Raw genomic sequence first — 14,115 nt, forward strand, 5'->3', positions numbered from 1 at the left:
CTGCTCCAGCCTCCCCCAGTGCGCTCCTCTCCAAGGTAAGTCACGCTGCTCTGGGACTCGCTTCCCCTCACATTGCTCCAGGACTCGCTTCCCCTTGCGCTGCCGCAGGACTTGGGTTTTCCTTCGCGCTACTCTAGGATTGCTAAAAAGAGAGAAACAAAAAGAAAAAGAAGAGGTGGAGCAGAGGATCCCCAGTGGGAGCGACTTACTCTGCTGCCGTCTTGCTGGAAGGAGCCTTAAGTGTAGTAGCCTTATGTAACACCTTATCAAACAACTTTCAGAAATTCAATACTTTACATCGACTGGTTCCCCTTTTATCTATCATGCTTATTATCTTCTCAAAGAACTGAAATAAATTTGTCAGGCATGATTTCCCCTCAGGAAGCCGTGCTGACTCTACTTGATCATATCATGTGTTTCTAATGCTTCCCTTATAATAGACTTTAACATTTTCCCAATGGCAGATATTAATCTAACTGACCTATAGTTTACTGGTTTTTGGTCTCCCTCCATTTTTGAATAAATGTGTAACATTGTCAGTTTACTAATCCTGTGGGACCTTTTCAGAATCTAATGATTCTTGGAAGATTACTATCTTCTGTGTGTGTATCTTCTGTATCTGTACTATCTTCTGTATATCTGTGTGTGTGTGTGTGTGTGTGTGTACACGCGCATGTGTGGTGTCATGGTCTGGAGGGTTGTCGGGGCCTGGAGGAGTTGTAGCTTTTGGTGTGTGACATAAGTATGTGGTCAATCCAACAGTGACTCAGGAATTAGACTAAATATTTAATAGTCTAACTTTTCTTGAGTTACCATTTACTTACTTGCATCAAAACTCTCCTAATTCTCCAATTTAGGTAGTGGGTTCTGAAGGTTTGCAAGTGGAAAGGAATTGTCTGGTAGAAAATTCAATTTCTGGGGCATTTCCTTTGCACGCAATGACGACGGGGATTTACAATCCCATCTACTCTGCAATAATGACTGTCTGGCCGGCAGAAAAATTTTGAGAGTGCAGGACAAAAATCAAACCAGCTGATTAACAGTAAGTCCTCCTTAAAGGAATAAATCACAGCAAAATCTTCTGCGCCTCCTGATTCCATCAACTTGCTTGCTGCTTTTACAAAACCACCAACTGTAACTCTGTAAGATGACCTCCAGTTTCCAGGTTCAGCCTCAGTACGGATGCACAGACACACGATGATTCTACATGACAGAAGCCAGAACCATGTCTGTACATTGTGACACTTTCATTCTGTACTGTCACAAGCAATAAACCTTGTTTTTATTAATCTTTTAGCACTAACAGGAACCTCTTAGCTGCAGCTGTTTGCAATGAATGTATTCCTGGGTGCTTTTAAACAACCCATGTTGCAATGGTGTCAGGATATTAAAGGACTTCAACCATCCTGGCTGAATCATGTTTGCTTTATTCAGTGAATTCTTCTCAGCTTTATTTATTTAGACAATTATATCCTCACCATTGTGACCAATTAGTAGACCTTTCTGGTTCAAAGGGCAGAACTAGCTGGGCCATCAGTAATTTTCCACAATCACATCTCCTGTCATGACATGCAGCTCAACTGAAGATAGAGGAGCACGTCAGGTGCTGCTTGCTGTCTAGTGAGATAATAAAATTATGAAGAATATTTAGAGAACACTGGTTTGGCCTCAATAGTGCCCAGTTCTGGGCACCAGGCTTCAGGACTTTCACAACCTTTTGGACTACATATTGAGTTCAACACCTTCAAATTGAGAAGCAACTCCCATTCCTTCCCCCTGCCCCATCGGGACTGTCTGTTCTTTCAGTCTAGCAATTGGACAGACCATTGTTCTTCATCAGGTGTGTGTGTGTGTGTGTTGAGAGGGGTGGAAGGGGTCTGAGAGATAAATATTTATCTCTCAGCTCTCTTAACCCCCCCCCCCCTCCCCATCCCACATTCCTAATGAAGGGTTTATGCCCGAAATGTTTATTCTCCTGCTCCTTGGATGCTGTCTGACCTGCTGTGCTTTTCCAACACCACACTTTTCGACTCTGATCTCCGGCATCTGCAATTCTCACTTTCTTCACACCATTGTTCTGTCGTTTTCACATTCTAATCACTGAATCTGAACTATCAACATCTTTTCTCCCCAAGCACTCTGCATCTAAACCCACCCTCAACTACAGCATAAATGCTGCCCCCTCCACACTTCACATCAGCTCTGCTGAAGAGTCATCTATAATCGAAACATTAGCATGCTCTCTCTGCATGGATGCTACCTGACCCATGGTGATCTCCAGCATTTGTTGTTTTCAAACCTCAGAAAGGATTTGATTTATTATTGTCACACATACCTACGTATAGTGCAAAGTTTGGGTTTGCATGCAGTACAAGTAGATCATGATGTGGAGGTGCTGGTGTTGTACTGGGGTGGACAATGGAAAAATCACATGGCACCATGTTATAGTCCAATAGATTTATTTGAAAGTACAAGGAAAGGACCGCAGCCCCTGTTGGACTAGGACCTAGTGTGATTTTTTACTTTGTCCAGGCAGATCATAGCATACAAAGTGGATTAGGGTGACAGAAAGAGTAAGGAATCCAATGTTACTGCTGCAGAGAAAGTGTGCAAGAAGCGAGATCAAGATTAAATTTAAAATTTGATAGGTACAGTCCGAAGTCTAAAAACAGCTGACAAGAGGCTGTTCTTGAATCTATTGGAGCGTGCGTTTAAGCGTTTGTATCTTCTGCCTGACAGAAGAGGTTGGAAGAGATTATAACTGGGGTGGGAAGGGGTCTTTGATAATATTGGCTGCCTTCCAGAGGCAGTGAGAAATATAGATGGAGTCAATGGGTGGAAGGTCAGCTTGCATGATGGACTGGGAAATAAGGCAGGGCAGGTGATTGAGGTGTCAGTGGGGGGAGCATTTTGAGGCCAGTGACTGTAATTCTATTAGTTTTAAAATAGTGGTGGAAAGGATAGACCAGATCTAAAAATTTAAGTTCTAAATTGGAGGAAGGCTAATTTTGATGATATTAGGCAAGAACTTTCGAAAGCTGACTGGGAACAGAGGTTCGCGGGTAAAGGGACGGCTGGAAAATGGGAAGTCTTCAGAAATGAGACAACGAGAATCCAGAGACAGTGTATTCTTGTTAGGGTGAGCGGAAAGGCTAATAGTTATAAGGAATGCTGGATGACTCAAGAAATTGAGGGTTTGTTATGAAAAAGAAGGACGCATATGTCAGATATAGGCAAGATAGATCAAATGAATCCTTACAAGAGTATAAAGGCAGTAGGAATATACAGGAGGGCGAATAGGGGACATGAGATAGCTTTGGCAAAGAGTTAAGGAGAATCCAAAGGGTTTTTACAAACACATTAAGGACAAAAGAGTAACTAGGGAGCGAATAGGGCCCCTCAAAGATCTCAAGGCGGCCTTTGTGTGGAGCTGCAGGAGATGTGGGAGATACTAAACAAGTATTTTGCATCAATGTTTACTGTGAAGAAGGACACAGAAGAAATAGAATGTATGGAAATAGATGGTGACATCTTGAAAAAAATGTCCATATTACAGAGTAGGAAGTGCTGGATGTCTTGAAACATATAAAGGTGGATAAATCCCCAGGACCTGATCAGGGGTGTACCCGAGAACTCTGTGGGAAGCTAGGGAAATGATTGCTGGGCCTCTTGCTGAGATATTTGTCTTATCGATCGTCACAGGTGAGGTACTGGAAGACTGGAGGTTGGCAAACATGGTGCTACTGTTTAAGAGGGGCAGTAAAGACAAGCCAGGGAACTATAGACCAGTGAGCCTGACTTCATGTTGTTGGAGGGAATCATGATGTACATGTATTTGGAAAGGCAAGGATTGATTAGGGATAGTCAACTTGGCTTTGTGTGTGGGAAATCATGCCTCAGGAACTTGATTGAGTTTTTTGAAAAAGTAGCAAGGTGGATTGATGAGGGCAGAGTGGTGGACGTGATCTATATGGACTTCAGTAAGGTGTTTGACAAGGTTCCCCATGGGAGATTGGTTAGCAGGGTTAGATCTCATAGAATACAGGGAGAACTAGCCATTTGGGTACAGAATTGGCTCAAAGGTAGAAGACAGAGGGTGGTGGTAGAGAGTTGCTTTTAAGACTGGAGGCCTGTGACCAGTGGAATGCCACAAGAATTGGTGCTGGGTCCACTACTTATTGCCATTTACATAAATGATTTGGATATAAGCATAGGAGGTACATTTAGTAAGTTTTTAGATAAAGTTGGATGTGTAGGGGACAGCAAAGAAAGTTACCTCAGACTACAATGGGATCTTGATCAGATGATGGGTTGAGGAGTGGCAGATGGAGTTTAATTTAAATAAATGCGAGTTGCTGCATTCTGGAGAAGCAAATCTTACCAGGACTTATACACTTAATGGTAAGGTCCTGGGGGGCATTGCTGAACAAAGAGACCTTGGAGTGCAGGTTCATAGCTCCTTGAAAGTGGAGTCATGGATAGATAGGATAGTGAAGAAAGTGGTTGGTATGCTTTCCTTTATTGGTCAGAGCATCGAGTATAGGAGTTGGGAGGTCATGTCGCAGCTGTACAGGACATTGGTTCAGCCACTTTTGGAATACTGTGTGCAAATCTGAACTCCTTCCTATCGGAAGGATGTTGTGAAACTTGAAAGGGTTCAGAAATGATTTACAAGGATGTTGCCTGGGTTGGGAGATTTTAGCTATAGGGAGAGGCTGAATAGGCTGGGGCTGTTTTCTCTACAGTGTCGAAGGCTGAGGGGTGACCTTATAAAGATTTATAAAATCATGAGGGGCATGGATAGGATAAATAGACAAGATCTTTTCCCTGGGGTGGGAGAGCCAGAACAAGAGGGCATAGGTTATGGGTGAGAGAGAAAAGATATAAAAGAGACCTAATGGCAACTTTTTCACGCAAAGTGTAGTGCGTGTATGGAATGAGCTGCCAAAGGAAGTGGTGGAGGCTGGTACAAATGTAACATTTAAAAGACATCTGGATGGGTAAACGAATAGGAAGGGTTGAGAGGGATATGGGCCGAGTGCTGGCAAATGGGACTAGATTAGGTTTGGATACCTCGTCAGCATAGACGAGTTGGACTGAAGGTTTTTGTGGTGTACATCCCTATGACTCTATGACTGGGCTGGGAGGTGAAAGTTTTAGAGAGGCAGTAGAAAAGATTTACAAGAATGGTTGTAGGGATGAGGGTTTTCATTTATCTGGATGGATTGGTGAAGCCAACGTTGTTCTGCTTGGGGAGGAGAAGGTTAAGAGGTGCTTTGATAAAGGTGTTGAAAATCAAGAGGGATCCAGACTGAGTTAACAGAAAGACACCGTTCTGTTGGTGGTATAGCTGAAACTAGAAAATGTCAATTTCAGGTAACTGGGCAAAGAAGCAGAAACAGATTAAATGACATAATGTAACAGAGGGCATGATTAGGATCAGGAATGCACTGCCAGAGCATGTGGTGGAAGCAGCTATAAGTGTTGCTTTCAAAAGGAAATTGAATAGGCACCCAAAGATATGCACAATGTTATGGGGAAAGGCAAGAGAGTGCGTATAGCTAAATGACTCTTACAGAGACTAGTGAAAGCTTGATGGGCCTAATGGCCTCTCTCTGTGCTGTAATAATCCATGATTATAGTTTTCGTTTGAATTGCCAGCACCCCGTGTGTATAGCCATGACTCATGAGTAGGCTTTGGGTTCCAGTACCATGTCAGAAACCTGAGCCCAACATCCAGTTTAACTCTGACACTTCATTGTAGGAGAAACCCCATCGCCCACACAGATTAATGTCACTCTCCCTGCTGTCCTGACTAATGCTTACCCCACAACAAATGTCACACAAGTGGATAACCTATTCATAGTTATAAAAGATAATCAGTAGCTGAAAGCTGAAACATACCAAGTGAATCCCTGCCCATCAGGAATGTCAAGGACAGTTTCTGTGAGGAGCTGGTGATTTTAACTCAGTTCTCATTCATTTCCAATTCAGGTTGGAAGTTCAGTGCTGAGTTCTAAGTAACTAAACAGTAATATGTACTTACTGTTAAGTCTAGGCTATGATCTCATAGCAAGTCTCACCTAACGCGGTGATTAACCTTAATTCCTATGCAAAAAATGTAATTGTTTATCAAGACTGGACTGCTCTTCTGCCAAACACTTTGTGTGGACATCCTTGGTATAAATAATCTATGCTCCCCCCCTCCCTGACTCCGGGGGGATATGACCACAACATACAGCAGTCATTGTCACCTTATTGTTTTAGTGGGAGCTTCAAGTGCACAAATTGATTGCTGCTTGCAACAGTGATCCTCTTCATCAGTGGCTGAGACTGTGTCCTGAGATTGTAAAAGCAAGGCAGCCAATCACCCTATTTTTTTTTCCAAGTGAATCCAATTGTGCATTTTAAATCACTGAATTGTTGATCATCTGAGGAAGGAATACTGAAGGTGGTGACACAGCTGGAGTCACAATAGATGATGCAGAAGGGAATACTGACTCTGATACTGTGAAGGTACACTATGGTGGGCAGGCAGGAGACTAAACTGAAACTTCATTGCCCTCTAGTCAGACATTTTCAAGAATATTTTTCTGAAGTTGCTCAGTAATTTGGGGCAAAATGTGTGGCACTGGAAAATCACAGCAGATCAGGCAGCATCCGAGGAGCAGGAGAGTCAACGTTTCCAGCATAAGCCCTTCGTCAGAAATGTGGAGGGGGAAGGAGTCTGAGAGATCAATAGGAGGGGGTGGGGCTGGGGGAAGGTGGCTGGGAAGGTGATAGTGGATGCAGATGGAGGGGGGGATGATGATGATAGGTCGGAGCAGAGGGTGGAGTGGATAGGTGGGAAGGAAGGTGGACAGGTAGGGCAGTTTTAAGGACGGTGCCAAATTGGAGGGTTGGATCTGCAGTGAGGTGAGGGGAGGGGAGGTGAGGAAATTGGTAAAATCGATGTTGATACTGTGTGATTGGAGGGTCCCAAGGTGGAAGATAAAGCGTTCTTCCTCCAGGCGTCAGATGGCTGGGATTTGGCAGCGGAGGAGGCCCAGGACTTGCATGGCCTTGGCACTGCCCTCTTGAACCTCTCCCACCTGTCCATCTTCCTTCCCATCTATCCGCTCCACCCTCCACTTCAATCTATCACCATCAACCCCGACCTTCATCCACCTATCACCTTCCCAGCTACTTTCCCCCCCACCCCCACCTTATTTATCTCTCAGTCCTCTTGCCCTCACCTCCAAGACTTTCTTGCTCCTTTATTTCACGCTCTGGCTAATGAAGGCAAGCATCCAGTGTGTCTTCTTCCCCACCCTGTCTACCTGTACAGACATCTTCAGGGATTAATGGATTTATAAATCAAGGTCTCTTCTTTCCTCAATATTCCCTAGGGATCTACCATTCACTGTGTATAACCTTTCCTTATTAGACCTCCCAAAGTGCATCACCTTGCGCTTATCAGAATTAAATTTCATCTGTCTTTGCTCTGGCCAATTTACCAGCTGATCAACATCAGACTGCAGCCTGAGACCACCCTTCACACTATTAACAACAACACCAATTTTATGTCACCTACAAACTTAGTAATTAAGCCTTCTGCATTCACATCCAAGTCATTAATGCATATAATTAGTAGCAAGGGTCCCCGCACCAATCCCTGTGGTACACCACTAGGCACAGCTTCCAATTACAAAAACAACCCGCTTACATTACCCTTTGCCTCCAGTTTATAAACCACTTTTTGATCCAGTTTGCCAACTTGTTTTGGATCAATCAGCTTTTGGACCAGCCTTCCACTTTGGGCCTTGTAAGGTCCCACTGTAGTCCATGCAAACCACATCAACTACATTAACCTCATCGATATATTTAGTCACCTTTTCAGAAAACACAGTTAAATTATTCAGACAGGATTTCCTTTTTTTAAAGTCCTTTCTGACTAACCCTGATCAATCCTTACCTTTCCAGGTAATAATTAATCCTGTCCCTCAGAATTGTTTCCAATAATCTCCCTGCCACTGATGTAAGACTAACAGGTCTGTAATTAATTGGTCTATCCCTGCTGCCCTTCTTAAACAAAGGAACCAGATTAGCTATCCTCCAGTCATTGTAGCACTTCATCTGTGGTCAGCGAGGTATTAAATCTCTTCAACAAGACCCAGGAAATCTCCTCCCTTACCTCCCATAATAGCCTGGGATACATCTCATCAGACCCTAGGGATGTATACATCTGTGTGCACACTAAAATGTCTAATACCTCTTCCTTATTAATCTTTACATGTCCCATCATCCTAACTGACATCCTTGGCTACAATGGTTTTCTTCTCTGTGAATACAGATGAGAAGTTTTCATTAAAGACCCCAAATACATCCACTGGCTAGACATTCAGAATAGATTCCCTACAGTATGGAAACAAGCCCTTCGGCCCACCCATCCGAAGAGTAACCCACCCAGACCTATTCCCCACATTTACCCCTGACTAATGCACCTAACACTATGGGCAATTTAGTATGGCCAATTCACCTGACCTGCACATCTTTGGACTATGGGAGGAAACCAGAGCACCCAGAGGAAACCCACACAGACACAGGGAGAATGTACAAATTCCACACAGACAGTTGCCCGAGGCTGGAATTGAACCTGGGTCCCTGGTGCTGTGAGGCAGCAGTGCCAACCACTGAGCCACCATGCCGCCCCTGACTAATGCATATAACCTACTAAAATTTGTTCCTTTAGTCTCTAATAGGTGCCACTCTTTCCCTGGTAATCGTCTTAATATATTTATAGAAAGCCATAAGATTTTCCTTGATCCCATCTGCCAAAGATATTTTGAGGCCCCTCTTTCCCTTCCTAAATTCCTTTTCAAGCAACGTCCTGCATTCTCTATACTTTTGAATGAGCTGTACCTACATATGCTTCCTTCTTTGTCTTTATCCAACTCTCGATATCCCCTGACATCTCGGGATCCCTGGACTTGCTGCGCTTGTCCTTCTCTCTGAGAGAAACAGGCTGGTCTGGAACTCACAAAATGCTACTTTTAAAAGACTCCAACTTTCCAAATGTAGGCATACCTGCAAGTGTAACAGGTCCACTTTGTTTTTGCCAAAGCCGGTCGAATGATTTTGAAATCAGCACTTAAATTCTGCATTATCTTTATTCCCTTCCTTAATGAAGCTTACAGAGTTTTGGTCACTATCCCCAAAATCTTTTCCCACTAAGGGCCTCACAGCGGCAGGGACCTGGGTTTGATTCCAGCCTTGGGCGATTGTTTGTGTGAAGTTTGCACATTCTCCCCGTGTCTGTGTGGATTTCCTCTGGGTGGTCCGGTTTCCTCCCACAATCCAAATATGTGCAGGTTAGGTGAATTGGCCTTGCTAAATTACCCATTGTGGCCAGGGGTGTGTAGGTTAGGTGCATTAGTCAGAGGTAAATGTAGAGTAATAGGGTAGGGGAAGGGGTCTGGGTGGGTTATTTTTTAAAGGGTCGGTGTGGACTTGTTGGGCCGAAGGGCCTGTTTCCATACTGTAGGGATTCTCTGAAAGCCCTTTCTATGAGACTTCAACCACTTGACCAGCTTCATTCCCTTGGATTAGGTCTAGCACAGCCCCATCTCTAATGGCCCTATCTATACACTGGCACAAAAACTCTCCTGGACATACTTTAAAAATTCCACCCCATTCAATCATTTCACACTAAGATGATCCTAGTTGATGTTAGCAAAGTTAAAGTCCCCTACAATTATACCCTGTTTCTCTCATATCTTTTTATATTGTGCCCATACATCTGCTCCTCTATCGCCCTCTGTTTGTTGGGAGGCCTGAAGTATAATCCCGGTAAAGGTTGTCACTTGGTTTTTATTTCTAAGCTGTACCCAAATGGCCTCATTTGAAGACCCTTTGAGGACATCCTCCCTCATTTCTCCAGTGATAATTTCCTTGATCAAGAATGCAATGTTCCCACTACTCTTTCAACACCCCATTACGTTTGAAACTTCTGTAACCTGGAATGTTGAGTTGCTAGTCCAGTCCTTCCTTTATATCTTGATCATATCTTGAGGATTTCAGTTTGCAGTCGAATGCTGTTGAGTCCATGTTGTCTTAGTGACATTAAATGTTTGCTAAATGGTAAAATGTATATATACATCTTATGTGATAATAAGGTGATACAGCATAGAAAGAGGCAGTTCAGCCCATCGTGCCTGCGCTAGCTCTTTGGAAGAGTTACACAATTCAATTTGTTTGTTCATGAGATTGTATACAAGGCCAGCATTTCTTGTGCAATCTGAATTGTCTGTGAGAAAGTGGTGCTGAGCTGCCTTCTGGAAACGCTGGTCTACGTGGTGTATGGATGCCCACAGTTATGTCATGGGAGGAAATTCCACAATTTTGATTCAGTGTCAACGAAGGAATGGCAAAATAGTTCCAAGTCAGGATTTGTGTATCTTGGAGGGGTACTTGTCGGCCGGGATATCCTTCTACATCTTCTGTCCTCACCCTTGGAGTGGTAGATGTTCTGGTGGTGCTGTTGAAAAGCCTTGTAGAGGCTGCAGTACATCTTGTATGCAGCACACACTGTAGTGGAGGGACTGAATTTCTTAGATAGGGTGCTAAACAAGTGAGCTATTTTGTCTTGGATGGCATCAAGCACTTTGATTGTTGTTGGAGCAGTGCCAGCTCAGGCAACTCGTGAGTATTTGTAGAATCATAGAATCCCAACAGTGAGGAAGGAGGCCATTTGGCCTATCAAGTCCACAGCGACCCTCCAAAAAGCATCCTCTCCAGACCCACCCCCTATTCTATCCCTGTAACCCTGTATTTCCCCAGTGCTAATCCACATAGCCTACACATCCTGGACACTATGGGCAGTTTAATGTTGCCAACCCACCTAACCTGCTGATTCCTGACTCATACGACGCAGATGGTCAGCAACTTCTGGGGAGTCAGGAGGTGAGTTGCTCAGCCTCTGATCTGCTTATGTAGCCAAAGTATTTATTAATCTTGCATCACTGCCCTTTTCCCCACAACCTGATAAAAATCTCCTTTGTGTAGTTCTCATGGCTTTTTTTGTGTGGTGCAGAACGATTTCACTGCAAAACCTGCTGATGTTTTCATAAAGCTCCACAGGGTAATCTGAAACCTTTTATCTCATTATGAACAGGTATGGAAGCAGTGGCCTTCAGCATTTTCCATTCACCAAAACATTGGACAGGTGGAAACTGTCATGAAGATCACTGCTGCTGATGGAGCTACTGAGTACAGCACTGAATCATAGCAGTTTGCTGTCAAATATAATTTTACATTAGTATCTTTTGAGACACATGGCATTCTGTTTCTTGGTGATGTGGATATCATTTCACTTGAGTCCCAAAGTGTATTCCATTCGATTCACATGGTATTAAACCTCATTCAGTTCCATTACCTCCCGCAGTGCTGAATCATCTCTTGCAATTGTTCTAATGTACGTATAAGTTGTGCTTTTTACCTTAATTGCTCTGCAAATTGATTATCATGGAAACTCAACATAGAGCTGATTGATGATGCTGGTTTATGAGATCATTGGAGGATAATCTCACCCCCCCAGTGTTTCCTTCCTCTTAATATCTCAAAATTCTTCTTTAAACTTAACATTGACATTGCCTGATTATTACTTCCTGATCTATTTCCTTGTCTCTTACTCTTTTCAACCTTGGCGCGCTCTGCACTATGGGTGTTTGTTGAGATTTCTCCGTTAAAAGCCTCTTGGGTGCAATCCCAGACTGGAGTCCTTGTTAATGGGGTGTGTGATCTGCTTTGGAATGGTAGAATTTAAATTTAAGTGAGATGCCCTAACTGTGACTCATGGGATTAGTGACATTGGAATGGAAATGACGCAGCCTTCGGTGTCAAGAAGTCTTAGCTCATCGTGACTGGGACTTCTAATGATAAAAAGCGACTAAAAGAGAATGAAAAGCAGTTGTCACCTTCACTGCGTTGTTTTATTCTTGTAGACAGTAGGTTGCTGTGAAGGAAACTTTTCCTTACCTCCCTCCTAAATGATCTGGCCCCTTATTGTCAGAGTTTCAGGACAAGGGGCCAACCATTTGGGATTGTAATGAGGTGATATTTCTTCATTCAACGGTTGTGAATCATCAGAGTTATGTAACCCAGAGTCTATCTCCTTGGATCAGTCAATCCACTCTTTAATCCTCACAACCCTGCATGTTTATTTTACCAAGTGCCCGTCCAATTTCCTTTTGAAATCATTGGTAGGCCCTATTTCCATTACCTTCATGGTCAATGGATTCCTGGTCTTTATTACTCAGTGTCTGAAAATGTTCCTCCTTCTGTCTGGGGCAGATCAAGTTATTGAATGATGGGGCAATTTGAGGGGCTGAATGGTTTAATCACGCAACTGTTTCTGAGGTGCTAATCTTCTCTTTTATGTACAGTTTTCCTATTCAGTAAATATTAGAATGGTGGTTCCAATCCCATCTGAGATGATAGGTTTTCATGGGGATTAAATAGACAAAGGGAGTGGGCTTAAAAGGTTGGCAGTCCTCAAAGCAGAAATGCCAACAGGCCTGGATAGGACTCGTGGTGGGGTGCTGAGGGGAAAATAAGGTTGGAGGCTTTTGAAACCAAGAGGAGAATTGGATGGAGTAGGCAGGGGGACAAAGGATGTATCCATTGGCAAGAAGCAAATGGCACCAATTTTACAGAGATTGGCAAAAGGAACGCCTGTAACATGAGGGAAAACATTTCTATGCTGTGGGGGTGTGGAGATCACTGTCTGAGAGGGTGGTGGGCGTAAATCCAATCAAGGCATGCAAAAGGGAATTGATAATTAACTAAAGGGAAAATATTTGCAGGGCTATGGGGAAAAAGGCAGGCGAGTAGGACTTGCAAAGTTGTGAACAAATTGCACAGATAGAACAGACTGAATCACCTCCTTCTGTGATATGACTCTGTTTTATGATTTGTATTCTGGAGTTTGAGGTGGTGGTTGGGCGTGGAGAGGGTCCTGCTTGGTGTTAACGTCTACTGTCTCAGATGTGATTAGGCACTGTTTGAATGGCCTGAAAATGACAAATGCTCCACAGATGCCTCATACTTTGATGATCCAAAAGCAAACCGCAGCTCCCTGTAAACAATTTCACCCCTAGATATAGATCGACAGGTTCTGGAATACACTAAACAATATATCTCTTTGTTTCAGAAGACAGAAAATTATTTGTGGGCATGCTAAACAAACAACAGACAGAGGATGATGTGTACAGACTCTTTGAATCTTTCGGTGTGATAGAAGAATGCACAGTTCTACGAGGACCTGATGGCAACAGCAAAGGTAAATCTTTCGCCATCAACAGGAGATCATTGTCTTTTAATGGTTTCAGTTTGAAATGATACTAGAGTTGACAGCTTTTTGCTATCAGGAAAGACTGGGTCTATCCTATCTTTAAGGAGACATCGAAAAAAGCCTTCTACTTATGGCACAGACCAAAATTGGGTCCATAAATAGCTTCTAAATCAAATGACAAGTCCAGGAGAAACTTACTTTCTCCAGGAGAGAATCATAGAATCCCTGTAGTGTGGAAGCAAGTTGTTCAGCCCATTAGGTCCATACGGACCCTCTGGAGAGTATCCTACCTAGACGCTACCGTCCAACCTATCCCTGCGTTCCCCATGACTAATCCACCTAGCCTACATATCCCTGGACACTACAGAGCATTGTAGCCTGCCTAATCCACCTAACCTGCACATCTTTGGACTGTGGGAGGAAACTAGAGCACCCAGAGGAAACCCACGCAGACACTGGGAGAATGTGCAAATTCCACAGAGACAGTCGCTTGAGGATGGAATCAAACACTGGTCCCTGGCACTGTGAGGCAGCAGTGCTAACCACTGAGCCACCATGCTGCCCACCTGTGGAGCCTGTTATCATTTGAAGCAATTATGCATTTCAGGGGAAACTTGATAAACACATGAGAGAGAAAGGAATAGAAGGAAATGCTGACAGAATTGGATGAAATTGAGTACTGGGAGGCTTGTGTGGAACCTATGTACCACCGCAGTCACAGTACACTAAGTACAGTCTAATGGGGCTGAATGGCTTCTCTCTATGCGGTATGTTGCTAATTCTAC

At 43.5% G+C, this 14,115-nt stretch overlaps 1 protein-coding gene across 32 annotated transcripts in view; it reads left to right on the forward strand.

Annotated features, from left to right (window-relative positions):
* The window catches only part of LOC132828805 (CUGBP Elav-like family member 4), a 466,645-nt gene that overhangs the window by 396,163 nt on the left and 56,367 nt on the right, over positions 1 to 14,115 (forward strand). For 18 of the 32 annotated variants that reach the window (XM_060845914.1, XM_060845926.1, XM_060845940.1 and 15 more), the window contains one exon: positions 13,193 to 13,318. In XM_060845914.1, coding sequence (XP_060701897.1) covers positions 13,193 to 13,318 — 126 coding nt within the window. Of the gene's footprint in view, positions 1 to 13,189; positions 13,319 to 14,115 lie in introns of all 32 variants that reach the window. The other 14 variants (XM_060845925.1, XM_060845939.1, XM_060845929.1 and 11 more) reach the window with 1 other exon arrangement.

This window comes from Hemiscyllium ocellatum, chromosome 28 (assembly GCF_020745735.1).
Source record: "Hemiscyllium ocellatum isolate sHemOce1 chromosome 28, sHemOce1.pat.X.cur, whole genome shotgun sequence".
NCBI classification, from domain to species: domain Eukaryota; kingdom Metazoa; phylum Chordata; class Chondrichthyes; order Orectolobiformes; family Hemiscylliidae; genus Hemiscyllium; species Hemiscyllium ocellatum.